At 43.4% G+C, this 15544-nt stretch overlaps 1 protein-coding gene across 1 annotated transcript in view; it reads right to left on the reverse strand.

Moving 5' to 3' along the window:
* ADAM12 (ADAM metallopeptidase domain 12) overlaps positions 1-15544 on the reverse strand; it is a 174088-nt gene that overhangs the window by 58991 nt on the left and 99553 nt on the right. Inside the window, exons 5-6 of the mRNA XM_088169446.1 lie at positions 14125-14201; positions 3165-3348 (exon numbers count right to left, since the gene is read on the reverse strand). Of these exons, the coding sequence (XP_088025572.1) occupies positions 3165-3348; positions 14125-14201 (261 nt within the window). The remainder of the gene's footprint in view (positions 1-3164; positions 3349-14124; positions 14202-15544) is intronic.

Genomic DNA, 15544 nt, shown 5'->3' on the forward strand with positions numbered 1-15544 from the left:
TAAGTGACCTATTGGTGCCTGTAAAAGTTCTGTGATTTACAGCATCAGCATCTATCCTATCATTCCTTCCTTATGCCTGGACTAGGACATTTAGGGAAAAGAGGTCTCAGCAGAATATCTGATTTTCCTGCCAGAATTTAGAGGGTTTAAACAGATGTCTGACCTACAGCTGACCACGGTGTCCTGAGCTGCAGCAAAGCTCTTTAACCTAAAACATGACTAAAGCTTTCCAAGGAAAACTGCTCCAAGGCAAACTCAGAGATCCCCTAAGCACAGCCAGTGCTGGACATCTCCTTCCAGCCAAATTTCACAAAGTTTTCTTCACATTATCAAACTGCTCCTCTTCATTATCTGCAGATTAATGATTTTGATGTTTCGCAAGAGCTAGAGAAAAGTGAACGGTGCAATCTTTAGTATCTGACTTTCAAACTAATATTTAATAGTGTTGCAAAAAGTTTCATTTGGACAATATTTATGGATGGAGAGAGGAGTAAAAGCTGCTGTTAATGAACTAAATATCAAGGATGCAAACATTTGACAGGATTACTCTAATTAGGGGCTCTGGCAAATGAGCTGAGGTAGATTTTTTTAGAACTTCTGCACTAGGGTGTGATGTCACTCAAACATGAGTGAGGTGCCACAAAAGGCAAGTGGCCATGTGGCTGTGGTTTGTGATGGAATTGATCTCTCAGATACTAAAACTCTCCCATAAAATAAATAAATTTATTATGAGGTCCTAGAGAGGTGCATCTCATCCTCCTCCAAGTGAAGAAGAAAAGATGAGACAGGAAAATCTGAGTTCAAAGGTACAAGGAGAGCTCTGTTACATCAGTCAGTTTAAAACATTTCCCTCTTACCAAGAGTAAAGCTGTTTGGACTTGGAGTGAGCTGGAGAGAAATTGGCTAGCAGGTAGAAAAATCACATAAGCCTCTGGTGACTGACTTGCATAACAAATCTGTTCCTGAGATTTGCCCAAAGGCTATGTGAATTCCTAGGATACAATATTTATTTTTGAAATATACCTAATTATGGCTTCTTTCAGCTTGCTTTCTGCAGCCAGCTGCATCAATGCACAACCCCTTTGCTGAGTCAATCCTTCAGAATGGAAATGAAGAGTCAATGACACAGCCATGAGAACTGAGGGACAAAAAAATGGGCTTTGTTCCACTGACCATTGTCTCTCTCCTCTGCTTCTTCCCCACCTAATCCTGTCCCAAACCTGCTGTCCCAGCAGCTGTACCCCTTCCTCAGCCTTCCCTGCCTGGGAATTGGCATGGCTTGCATGGACACTGCAGTGGTGCAGCCTCTCTTTGTTCAAGCTCTAAAAAATCCTCTGGCCATGGTCACCAGCACCACCAAAATGCCTTTTTTTCCCTTTGTGGCTACAGAGAAAATTCCCCACTGCAGGGTCTGTCCTGCACACCAGATGTTCTGCAGGGTCCTGTCTCAATGGAGCTCAGCTGGGAAATGCTCCTTGGTGCAATCTGAGGGTCCAGGGAGTGATGGAATGAGCCAGCACTGCCAGAGACCCCACTGCAGAGGGACACAGCCCATCTGCAGCACCCTCTGCACCTCCTGCCCTGCTCCACTGAAGCTCCTCTTTGCATCTGGGAAGCTGAGTCTGCTGCTTGTCCCATCCCTCATCTCTGCTTGCACCTAACCCAAAGGCTCTTGGTGATTTATTGATTTCACGTTTCAGCTCTGCTAAACAAGAATTTCATGTAGGTGGTTGAGTGAAGAGTCAGGGGATAAAACCAAACAAAAATCTTCCCCCGGACCTGTCAAGAAGCCAAATATTTTCATCATGCCCTGAACCTTAGACCAGATTTCTGCTTAATTCTGTCACCCAGTATGATTTGGAGCAGCTTTATGTCTCCCCACCTTGCAGGTCATCTTTATTCAACGTGCCCACTGACAGACTGCTTAGTGACAACACTGAAATATGAAAACTCACTCCACACATTACATCTGACAGCTTTCAGAATTCCTGCATTAGAAGCTTAACCAACTTACTCATTAAATATATTGTACCTATCCATATGATGTGACTGTTGACAGGTTTTATAATTATGTCCACTGAACCACAGCAAAAATATTTTTTCAGATATTTAAAGTGAAATTTGAGATGCAGTTGAAGGCACCAGCAAAATGGAAGAACCAAAAGGGTAAAATAAAATGGCTTTGATTGTGCCAGTTTGTTACATGCACACATTTTATTTCTTCATTGCATCGACTATTTCAGTGGAATTCAGTCAGTCACAAATAATTTGGGGAAATCTTAATAAACTTGTATTTGCAATGTTTTCCACCCACACGTACTTTTAGAAATACACATAATTCTTATAATGTTACATGCAAAGGCTAATGCTCTAGATGTAATATTCCTAATAAAGTAAAATAAATTAATTCCATTGCATAATTTTATCAAGAGATGTCACTTGGGTTTCCTTAACAAAGAACCTGATACAACCCTGAGTCGTACATACAAGTACAAATCCCCATATTCAATAAATGCTGATGGCAGATTTATATCTTTATATAATTCCTGAACACCTAACCCAGCATTTCTACAATCTTCATCCAATATGCAAATGAATTTGTTACAGCATTTCCTCTTCCTGGTTTTTAGCTCATTTAATTTTCTAATTTCCATTAGCTAGATGCATCTCACATGGAGTACATTTCTGCCAACATCACAGCAATTCCAATAATATATCTGTAAAATAATATGCTGAGAATTTGTTTTGTCTGCATAAGAGACTTTGCTACTAAAATATAAAGTTTCCAAACCTGACATTAGCAAAGTTCCCCAGCTATCATGTTCTCTTTCATCTTGGGAGGGCAAGAACTTTTCCAGACATCACTCAGTATTCTTAGGGAGCCTTAAATTCTGGTTATAACTATACAAGCACCAAAATATACGACCATAATATGAACCCATAAACTTTTCTGTGTTGAAAAGGAAGCGAAAAGCAAGTTATACATGGAGAGTCCAGGAAAAGTACTAAAGATTTAACAAATAATTTCAAGGCTGCACTTCAGCAGATGGCACCAAGGGAAGCCAATGATGTGGGTTAAGGTTTTTCTCAGTAGAGACTCTTGTGGTGGGCAGTAATGTGGAAATGCTGCCAGGCAGACACATAAAATGACATCAGCCACCTACCCTGGCAGCTGGAGGATGCTGTGAAGTGGCAGTGGCAGCAGTCCCCGTGGCAAGGATGTCCAGCTGGTGGCCACAGGATCCTGGGGCTGTTTTCAGATTCTCCGCTCGGTAGATCTTGTGTTCGCTTGTAGCACCTTCCAGTGGCTCCAGAATGTAGCTGTTGTTCTCAAACACAATAATTCCCCTGGAACACAGAGAGCAGAGTGAGACACGTGGTTTTCAGGAGCTTGTCTACACCAGAGTTACACCAAGTTTAATAATGATGGAGTAAGAGAAAGCAAAACACTGATTTACAATGTCACGGGCGAGCGGAGCAGGAAACTTCAAAGCCCTACATTTGTCATTGCAACACACACTATACTTTAAAAGAACCAATGGCTCACAGAAATTTGTCTCTTCTGAAGTGCTGCACTGCAGAGCAAAATGATATTTGTGCTTTATTTGTTTTCCATTCTCCCAGTGATGCATTGCCAACGCCGACGGAGCTGCGGCGAACGGGAGCGAACAGAAGCCTGGAGGAGCTTTGGGAAGAGAAGGTGCAGTGGGGAACATCCATTGATCTGCAGTTGCATTACAGATATTAAACCAAACCCTGGTGCAGTGGAAACATCCATTGATCTGCAGTTGCATTACAGCTGTTAAACCAAACCCTGGTGCAGTGGAAACATCCATTGATCTGCAGTTGCATTACAGCTGTTAAACCAAACCCTGACATGAACCTTGGCCCTGCCAGATCATGGATTATTAAATATTTCTCGGTGGGGCAGCAGAGGGAAGCTCAGACACAGGAAGGGTTGGTTCCTCTTTCACTCATTTTACTGCCCAAAATAATAATTTTGACAGGAATGCCACCTGCTCCCCAAGGAACTCACAGATTTTGAAGTGAAAGCTCTCTTGCTGAATTCTTTAAGATACAGCCTGTAAGAGGAAAGAAAGAGGGTCCTTGTGCTGGGTCCTGCCCAAGTGTCCTGAGATGTCACAGCAAAACAAAGATGACAAAAGGTTGAATATGTGACAGGCTGACAGAGCTGGGGGTGTCCAGCATGGAGAAGAGAAAGATCCAGAGGGATCTCAGAGCCCTTCCAGTGCCTAAAGGGGTTCCAGGAGAGGGACTTGGGACAACGGATGGGGAGATTTGATTTTCTTAGTGTGTCTTTCTAGTGTTTTAGAAGTGTCTGCCCTTTTTATTTCTGTCTGTGCTGTGACAAAGGTTAGATACAACAACCACTGTGAGACCAGTGTCGCTGTACAAGTTCTCAGAAAGTTACAAAAAAGGATAAAATAGGAGAAAAAGTTTAATAGTACAATGAAGACTGATATAAAAATAAAATTCCAATTATTAGGGAAAACACCACCTTATTTATCCTGTTATTAGGAAGATATGATGAAGAAACTCAGTCTTTGGTCTGCTACAAATTACCTGAAGTGTTAATTCCAAGCTGGCTGCACAATTTTGGTTCAGAGCACCATCAACACCAGTTCAGCCAAGCCAACAGACATTTTACTGGTGACTGGAACAGCTAAAATTCCAAGAGAAAAAAGCAGCCTGGAAAGCCATGATATCAAAACCTGTCCAACAGCCGTTCCAGGAGCCTGAACCAAGGCTCAGGGTCTGATAATTCATCTGCAGCTCCCTCAGTCCCCCTGGCAGAGCAGGTAAGACACACTCACCCATCACCCAGCGGGCTGGGAGTGATGGATCACGGCTGGAAAAGCTGGGCTGATTTATCCCAGCAGCCCTGCAGGATCCCAACAATCCCCCTGACACATGGGACACCCCTGACTTGAGTAACCTCACACCCCACAGCTCTAAATTATTGTCAGAGCTGCCTTAATCCCCGGAGGATTGAGGAAATTAGGGCAATATATTCCCTTTACTCTAAAATCCAGCAGCCCTGTAATCAGCACAAATCAAATAAGGATTGTTGTCTTTGCCTTTGTGCAATTAATCATTTAATTTTGGAGGCAGGAGCCCATTAGTCAGTGTTTGAAACGGGCCAGCCTGAGCAGCTCCCTGTGTGACAACTCAGAAACAACAGAAAAGCATGAAGAGGTTTATTTTTAATGCTAAATTTGCTCTTCTTAGACCATTCACTTTCCAAATCAGAAGCTTGAACAATATTCTTTAATTATTTACACTAGGAAAGGGAGACACTTAGTTGTACCCTGAGTTCTCTCAATTTTAATTTTTAAAAAAATATTTTAAAGTGAGCATCTTGTTTTTAGGAGTTCATATCCAAAATGTGCAACATCAGTGCCACGTTTCCAATGTATCCCTCATGTACCCAACCTCTGTCTAAAAGAACTAAAAAACCACTTCTTTAAAAAGAGCTAAATAACAATTTCTTTACCCCTCATTTCCTTTAGCTGCTGAGGGTATGGACAAATGATCAGAACCCAGAATGATTAATCTGGGTTTTTCCTGAGCATTCCAGTCTGATTCCCATCCCAAGGGACAGCGTGGGCCTTTCAGGACAGTTTCACTTTTCCTATGGAGCAATCCCGGGATAAGGAAAATCTGCAGATTCGGCATAAAGAAAAACAGACTTTTCATTTAAAGCACACTTATCCTGTGAGTGCTGCCTACAGGATATCAGCACTTGGCTTGTGACCATCTGTAATAAGATAATGAATATCAAATATGAATTTTCTTGGCCAGCTCTCTGTTTTTGACTAATTTTCTTTTCCTACAATTGCATTTTTTCCCCCACTGTGCAGTGCCAAACACAGCACCTTAAAAATGTAACGAGTCAAGAGTTATGGCTCTTTTTTTTTGGTGTGAACAATACCCACCAGTCATACAGGACTGGGAATTTGAGGCAAATAAAATAAATCCATAGCTACTGGTTCCTTCCACTCTCCTCAGGTGTTTCCAAGAAGCCTCTGTTACTCCTCCACTATTTCTGTATCTTCCTCTTTAACAGGGTTCTCCCACACTCCTGAGTCAGCCCATGCCCCCAGAAATTTTCTGTTTTTCAGGAGCCATTAATGTTAAACAATGTAGTGTTTTCCAGTGTGGCAAATAATATATTAATGTGGCAAATGGTGTATTAAACTACAGATCCCCAGTCAAAAATTATACAAAGAACCCCAAAGAGATTTCAGCAAGTCCTTAAAACCAATCAGTGGGATTTCTATCAGACAAAAGACTACCAGAATTCCCAGGATTATAAATGTTTGAGGGGGGGGAAAAAGCAATATGAAGTATTCAAATTTTAGTGTCAGGTGTCTGATTCTGTGTTTTCTTCGGTCCCAAACCTACAGATGCTGGGAAGTCAGAAAGATTTGCAGGCAGGAAAGCCAGGAGACAACCCCAATCCTACCTGAAATGATCCCTCTGTCTTCTCCATCACTGGTAGCAGGGAGGGAGGGGAAATATCCATCCCAAGAGCACGTCCAGACATCAACTGCCAGGCTCCAGGCCAACTGGAAGCAGCTCCAGTGTGGTCCTGAGCCTGGCTTAAATTTGACTCCAGCTCTGCTCAGGGTTTGGTCCCTGATCATGTCTGGGGGTCAGCCCCAAACCAAGAACATCCACATCCCTGCTGATCCCCCTGGATGTGGAAAACTCAGTGGGTTTTGCCTCCTGTGCTCCCTTCTGAGCCACCTGGGGAATTTCTGTATGAGATGGGACAGCTCTCCCCATCTCAAACAGAAATTAAAACATAACTCACATGATTTCACATTGCCAGGAATCTCTCAATCAGGGAAAGGCAATTTAATGGAATAATTCCACTTTTTAAACTGTCGATAAAATCAAATATAATTTTTTTTTCCCCCTCTTAAAAAGGAAAACCAAAACAAAACCTAAAGCGAGGCCAGTCGTATTTCATAAATCAACAGGCTTTAGGAAATCTCAAAATATAAATGGGATTTTTCTTTTCCAACTTGTCAGCAGAAGCAAAGGTCCTGCCAACATAAACCATCAACACATACTTGTCTGAGAAATTGTGATGCTGAAGCAAAACTTGGCTAGGACAGCACTATATGAAACTATTATATATTATTCTGCTGCACTATACAGGGGAAATTAAGTAAATTGATAAACCTGAGATCCGTGAGTGCAATTAAACATTTGGTTTTAATGAAGCTCAAAGTTATACTCATTTTCTAGACAATAACAATAAAAAGCTCTATTACCACTGGCAGAGGAATGTAGATGTCCTGAGCTGGTGAGAAATTAATTAGAGGGCAATCATGCTCACACATTAAATATTCACTTAAAGTCTGTCCTGCCTCCTCCTGAAAACCTCCAGGTCCTTCATTTCACGATTCATGTTACAGCTTCAGAGGGACAGGGGCTGAGCCCACAGCTCTTCCATGGATTTCAAGGAGTTTTAGGTGGAAAGGCACCAGAATTGGGAACTTGTGACCCTGGAGTGCAGGGCTGCTCAAAAGGCACCATCCCAGGGGGTGATCTGAGAACTGAGAGGGCATTTTTATTTATTTTTATCATACATTCTACATTCCCAGGGCTCTGTATGAGAAATTCCCAAGCAAGTAAGCAGGCAAACAAACAAAAGAGGAAGAAAAATGAAGTGGTGAATGAGGACTTCACTTTTAGGCTGTTTTAATAAGTTGCAGATGGATACTATGGGGATAAATGAGCAGGATGATCTATTGACTGTTTTTCTAATAGAGCTGATATTTAGATATTTTTCAAATGGTTTGGTCATTCTTTAACTTTAAAGGACTGAGAAATCCAGAGAATGAGAGTCTGGAGGCAGATGTGCTCCTGTCTCCACCACTGCCCCTGGTCACCTCTTTCTGCAACAACCCCTCTAATGTGGAGGAAATTTAGTATCTACAGAAAAAATAATTATCTATTGATGAAGAGCACAATAGGAGAGCCAAACTATCCCATTATCCTACTACACTGCACAGCAGGATTCTATTAAAATAACAAATCTGACCCAAATCAACCAAGGGCAGCATCTCAAAGGGCAGTGGAAGCAGTAGCACATCTTGCAGGAGTGGTGGAGGTGTCCTCACCCAGACACATCATCACTCACAGAGCTTCTATTCCAGCCAGTGCCTTTCACAAACCTGAAAATATATTCTCTGAAATGGAATTATGGCCAGAGAGAGACTGCTGCAGCACACACTTCATCCTTCCTCAGTGCAGGACAGATCTGTCCAGACTGGATGCAGATCGAGCTGCAACTTGGATTCCTGGAATTCCAGCAAGGAGTTACTTGAATAGGGAGAGAAAATGCAATTTCATGTCCAGCATTTGGGCTGCAAGGAACAGTAATTGGGTTGTCAGAGAAAGTGTCACATATGGGGAAAGGAAAGGAAAGGAAAGGAAAGGAAAGGAAAGGAAAGGAAAGGAAAGGAAAGGAAAGGAAAGGAAAGGAAAGGAAAGGAAAGGAAAGGAAAGGAAAGGAAAGGAAAGGAAAGGAAAGGAAAGGAAAGGAAAGGAAAGGAAAGGAAAGGAAAGGAAAGGAAAGGAAAGGAAAGGAAAGGAAAGGAAAGGAAAGGAAAGGAAAGGAAAGGAAAGGAAAGGAAAGGAAAGGAAAGGAAAGGAAAGGAAAGGAAAGGACTGTTGGGTACCAATTTAGTGGGCACATTTTATAGCACCCTGCAGCAAACAGAAAGACAGAAAAAGAAGACTCAAACTTGCACATCCCACTAAATGGCAGCAGCAGAGTGGATGGAGAAGGACAGGCTCAAGCAGCTGGCTAGGGATCATCCCTCATCCTTGTCCTGGCAGTGGTCCCTGTGCACCTGGGGATGCCATGCACACCGTGGCCAAAGGCTGCACACCATGTTCATCAGATCACAGAGGTGACCCTGGGCCAGCAGCTGCTCTCCTGGAACAGGCAGCCCACAGAAGCTGTGAAACCCCAGAAAGTGAATGGTTTTTAATGTTGAGCTCAAAATCCTCCAGGAGTTTCCCGGTCAGATAAATTACAAACCATGCAGGATGTTTATGTGAACTAAAAGCTCTTCAGAAAGTATGGAGGGAAAACTCACATCCAAACCAGTGCTTTTCTCAACAGGGATTTTCTCCTAACTTAACTTTTGGATGAAATCTCTTCTTCTGTGAGGAAATGATGCTTAAGGAGTCGTGAGGAATTTACATTTCTTTTTCTCACTGGTTTCCTACTTTCAATCTATTTTTTATAGTTGATGTCTGGAGTGTCACATTTAAATCTCCTCTTCAGCTGACTGTGTCTGGGCTGCAGGGAGTTCAGCCCAGACCATTTGAAAAATGGTATTGGCAGCCTTGGGCACCATAACTCTGTAATCCCAGTAAAAATGAACATCTATTGCATTCTGGGGCCTTCTCCCCATCCCTGTCACTGTGGGCACTGCATCTTTCAGTGCTGATGAGGCTGGACAATGACTGACCTCTTTCTGTACGTGTGACTGGGTTAATTGGGTAAAATATCTGAGGATATTCAAGAGCATTTTGGTGTTTCAGAAGGAAAAGGCTTCTGGGAGATTTCTATCCTCAGGCTCCTAAAAAATTTTTGGGAGCACCTCTCAAGCTCCCCCCATCTAAGAGGTCACTGCAGATGCTTTTGGAGCTGCACATTCCCATGCCAGCCCCTGGACCAGGGAGGGTTGTGTCCTTCTCCAGGCTGCAGTTCTGGGTGTATTCAGCACTCACAGGGAAACAATCAGGGAAAAAAACATTCAGGTCTAAACGAATTTATCACAGAAGATGTGAGCGGTGGCCACAGGCCAAAATTATTTGCTAAAAACTTGCAAGCTGGATAAACAGAAGGGCATTTCCTGAGGACAGGAAGGAAATGGCTCAACTCTGTTGTAACTTCACCTTCCCACAAGCTCTGACAGTGTAATTGGCTTTCTGATGCAGATGGACACACAGAAATCCTGATTAGCCATTGTTCCCTTTTCGTGCACTCAGCATTTCCCTCTCTGCCATTCAGCTCCTCCTTCTCAGAGGAGCCAGCAGGATACAGATTAAGGCATGATTATGTTCTCCTCTAACCTGCATTTTAGGCAGCTCTCAGTGTCAATCCCACTCTTTCTGCCATTGTGCTCCTATGTGAGGTGAGGAGCTCGGATGTTAAGTGTGTGAGGATGTTACAAAGATAAAAAATGTGAGTTTGAGAGAGCTGAGCCTCCTCCTCTCCATCCCTCTATCTGCCTGATAAACCAGACAAACCTTAATTTTCAGATTTCACACCATTTTTCCCCATCACAGAACAATCATGTTCAGGAGATAAAAACTCAGCCACGTGGAGAGGAGACCTTGATGGCTGGGGGAGCTCAGAGCAAGAATCCTCCAGCTCAGCACCTCCTTTGGCTTTGGCCAAGAGCAGGAGCTCAGGGTGAGAGGTAAGAGCAGCACAAGCAGCCCCAGCTCTGGTGTCCCAGCAGTGCCAGGGACATCCCAGGGTCTGACAGCCCTGCACAGGCTCCCCGAGCTCCCCTTCCCAAATTGTCCCATATTTTTGGAATCCATTGATACTTCTTACACTGACACCCACCTGTGACAGCTCCAGCACTTCGTTACATGAATAAAAAAAAGTATTTCCTTTGCTCTAAAGTTTCAGCTGATGTCTCCTAATTTTGTGGTTATGAAGAATGCTCAGGAATTGTCCCCTCCCCTGTGTGACATTCAACCTTGTTTCATCATTCTCCTTTTCTCCGTCATCTCCTTTCAAAAGTGACAAATCCTGGTCTATTTTCTCTCCTTGGATAAAAGCTGCTCAGTACCTTTGATCACAATTTTTACCCTTCTCTGTACCTTTTCTGGATATATTGCTTCTCCCTCTTCTGAGATGGAGCAGGGGAGGGGAAAACAAGAACTGCATGCAGAACTCAAGATATGAGTGCTCTGTGGATTTATAAAGTGGTAATGAGGGTTCTTGTTTTATCCTCTATTTCTGTCTCAGTAATTCCTATGATCCCTTCTGCTTCTTTGACTGCTGCTGAGCACTCAGGCTTCAGAGCACACTGAAATGTGGAACCTATTCTTTATGAATAGTTTCACGTCTCTTAATGAACTCTGCTGATCTGGGGGAAAATGCACAGCCCCTACCTATGCACACCTGGAACAATGCCCAAGGTGCCTGTGTGCTGGGAGGGGGAGGATATTGGTTCTCCAGGATTTCAGAGGGCTGACAGCGTGCACTTCCTTTCATTAGATGTTTTTCAGGCACTTGAACCCCAGCTCCAGGCAGCAGCTGTGTGAGGTAGGTAAGAATCATTAAATGGATTTCACAGATGGAGAAACTGAGACAGAGAGATTTGTCTGATTCACTTAGAAATTGTCACAAAGCCAGGAACAGACCCTGAAAAGGAGACCTGGCCTCCCTTCCAACAGCTGCTACAAGTGAAAGGGCTGCTCCAGGGACTGTCCCCACCTGGGGCTCCATGGCCACACACTGCCTGATGTGTCTGCTCCTGCAGCTTGGAATCTTTATCATGCTGTGGAAAAACAAGAGTCCCTGCTCCAGCAAGTTGGTGGCAAGTACATTATCCTATCCTATCCTATCCTATCCTATCCTATCCTATCCTATCCTATCCTATATCCTATATCCTATATCCTATATCCTATATCCTATATCCTATATCCTATCCATATCTATTCTTTCAAGCTAGCAAAGCTGCCAGCAAAGTAAGCCATGAATTTCTTTTGGACTGTCCATTTTTTTGCAGCAGCCTGGTCTAGTGGGAGGCCATGGCAGGGGTAGAACTGGATGAACTTTGAGGTCCCTTCCAAGCCAAGCCATTCTGTGTTTCTATGATCAAGCACAGGCAGTTATCAGGGAGTTATTGTTGTTGGGCTGTGGAACAGGTTTGGTGGAGTGAATGAAGAGGCACAGAACTCTTATCACAAACTGTTCTCACCCATGGGCACTCTGGGTACCAACCTCAGCAGTGAAACGGGCACAGAAACTGAGATTTATCCTCATCTGATCTCCCCTAGAACGAAACATGCACTGCAAAGGAAATTCCTGAAATTTTGTACTGAAAAAGGTGCAGCCCTGCAGAGAAGGAGCCTAATCCTGTCACCTGGCACTTTGGGGATTTGTCTGCAGTGTCAGGAAAATGTCCCTGCCAGCATCTCCTGTCTGATCTGAACCACCCAAAACTGGGAAACAACTCTGGGAGCTCCACAATTGTACAGAGAACACTTTGGAGAAGAAAGAAAAGATTTCTAATGTGGAGAAGGGTATTTTCTCTTGAGATTGATTCATTTCCAGGTAGCTCTGGAACAAGGACATCAATGCAGACCCTGTCCCACGAGGTACAAATTTTCCCTGTGGAGCTTGCAACCTTTAACTAAAATACTGAGAGCTCTGCACTAGATTTTTACAGATAGTTTTCAAATTCTGGATCTATTTTGCAGTGAGAATGACAGATAAATGCTGACTGTTCATGCAAGGGGTTTATTAAAGTTTTGGAAGATGCTGGATCCATAGTGAAGCACCCATAAAGGCCCTCTCTGTGTGGGAATGAGCCAAAGGAATCCCATCCACTACAAACGGGTCATTCCCAGAGGGAGAAGGGTCTGGGATCAAACTCTGCTCCCTCTGCTGCTGTCTGTCCCTTCCAAAAGCCTTGACAATGCCACTATTGCACAAAATGCAAAATCAAGGGGAAAAGATTCCAGCTACTCCCGCTGGTTGTAGATAAATTAAACCCAGAAAAGGCTGAGACAGCTGGAAATCTGACAGGAAAACTGGGTTTTCCAGGGAGAACTCTAGAGCCAATTTACAGTTAATTACTGTGATTTGGAACAGCTCTGTGAGTAAATACCAGTCTCTCATTTTCCAAGTAAGAAAGATAATTGTTTCCTGAACTGTGTCCATTGTGTACTGGAAAGGTTGTCAGCCCATTCCTTTGTCACACTGGGAAGAGGTTTGGTTTTCAGTGATAGGAATCTGCTGCTCTGCTGTTAGCAGGCAGCTAAAATCCAAACGCTGAGCATCTTACCTGCCACAAACACAACTACTGAGCTCCACAGCCATGCATGTTCTCTGTATCATTGCAAAAAACCCCAATTACTGAGCTCCACAGCCATGCATGTTCCCTGTATCATTGCAAAAAAAACCAATTATTGAGCTCCACAGCCATCCATGTTCTCTGCATCATTGCAAAAAACCAATTATTGAGCTCCACAACCATCCATGTTCTCTGCATCATTGCAAAAAACCCAATTACTGAGCTCCACAGCCATACATATTCTCTGTACCATCGCATCTTTGATGCTCTGATTTCTAAAGCCACCTCTGCTAATGATGAGGCTGCTGGACAATGAGGGATTTCACAGCTGGCAAAGCAGTGCTGCCAGCACTGGTGAAACAATTTTGAGGACAAAGAGGCCTGGAAAGCCATGGGACACTGCCAGTATGAAAATGTGCCAGGAAATGGGCACAGAGAGGGGTGGGCAGCAGGAGAGAAGGGGTGGCTTTTGGAAAACCCCCCAAATTATGTTATCTATTCTTTGTTTTTTCTCCTCACATAAAGAGAAAATGATTTGTAGGGATTCATCCAACATTTGAAAAAGACTGAATCATGGAATAATTTCTGTTGGAGAAGCCCTCTAGGATGACTGAGCCCAACCATTCCCAGCACTGCCCCATGTCCCCAAGTGCCACATCCACAGGGATTTTAAATCCCTCCAGGGATGGGGACTCCAAACTTCCCTGGGCAGCTGTGCCAGGGCTGGACAAACCTTTCCATGAAGGAATTTTCCAAAAATCCACCCTGAGGCCGTTCCCTCTCCTCCCGTCCCAGATCCCAAATCCCCCCGGCTGTCCCCTCCTGTCAGGGAGTTGTGCAGAGCCACAAGGGCCCCCCTGAGCCTCCTTTTCTCCAGGCTGAGCCCCTTCCCAGCTCCCTCAGGAATTCTCCAGCCCCTTCCCAGCTCCCTCAGCCCCTCCTGGGGCTCCAGACCTTTCCCCCAGTGTTGATTAATTCATTAAAATCAAACCAAGCACTCAGGAGCTCAAACGTTGCTGAAATCTTGGCTCACCTGAGTCCTGAGCAGGTGCTGAGGCTCACGGAGGACTCGGGGTACCCCTGGACCTGGCCATGGTAATAGCAGTGACCCTGTGGCAGGAAGAGAAAACATTTCAGTGCTCACAAAATGCTCTTTGCTCCTGGGCTTCCAGCCCTTTTATTTCAAGGTGAGAAGCATCACGGATTTGTCTTTACAAACGAGCTGTGGGTCTGCTGGTAGATCAAACCAGCACTGAGAGATAAAAGGAACAATGGGAAGGATTCCACTGATTGATGAATGGAAAAAAAGATATTTACAAACAAACTGCAGGTTTGCTGATAAATGAAACTGGGTATTGAAAATGAAAGAAATAATAGGAAAAAACATGAATTCCACAGGAATTAAAAATTAAAAGGGAGGGTTATACACAGAGGGGAATCTCAGGTATCAGGTGTTTGGGAAGCCTGTGCCTCTCATGTACCTCACCCCATGGGGAAAGAGAGGGAAATTGGGATAAAAAGGGAGGGGAGTCCTCCAAAAAGACCCCAGGGGAACGGCCCATGTCTTCTGCCTTTATTTAATAAAGTAAAAGGACTCCTCTGTCTCCTTTTTGGACATAAACCTCTGGTGTTTGTGGCTTAATTTTCCTGACAAAGGTGATTATCAGTTTCAGGCCACAGCATTCAGAATTTCACTGACAGCACCTTTCCTGTCCCACCAAATATTCTCTGTGCTCAACAGGCCAAACAGCTCCTAAAGGGAAACCTTGGGGGCTTCCTAAACCCCAAAAGGTTATAGGAGGTTTTTTTTGTTTGGTTGGTTTTGTGTTCTTATTTCTTAAAAGATCAATAATGTTAAATTTGTATGACTGACCCCCTTTTTCTGTGTTATTTATTCAAAGCTACAATATCAAATATTTTATGAAATTAATCAGATGAACAAATCAGCTGCTGCATTTTACTGCTTTCTATAGAGACCCCTATTTTTATTTAAGGGCATTTAAATCTGTGTATCCCTATAGAAGGTAGATATGTGTAAAGAAGTATAACAAAGCCAATCCCAACCCGATAACTTAAAAAAAAAATCACAAAGCAAATGAGAAGGAAGTGAGACAGGTTGGAAAGGAAATTTTATATTGAAATACCCAACCAAGTAGCTGCAGGTTATTAAAAACAACCAAGAATAAAAGGGGTCTTCTATTTTGAGAGACAACAGTCCAATTTCATTTTGTGCCTAGGTTATTATATTTCTTTAATAATCCACTGCTTGCAAAACACACACAGAAGGTTTCTAAGCACATCCACATATCTGTCTGGAATCAAGGCTAATTTTATTGTTGACTAAAGGTTATATTGCATTCCCAATTATGTGACTGGCTGGAAAGCAAGGATTGTGTCATGTCCAGCATTTCTTTTCTCGTGGTCCTTTGAATGCCACCTGGAAACTGAAAATT

The sequence above is a fragment of the Sturnus vulgaris genome, chromosome 8, assembly GCF_052056855.1.
Source record: "Sturnus vulgaris isolate bStuVul1 chromosome 8, bStuVul1.hap1, whole genome shotgun sequence".
NCBI lineage: Eukaryota > Metazoa > Chordata > Aves > Passeriformes > Sturnidae > Sturnus > Sturnus vulgaris.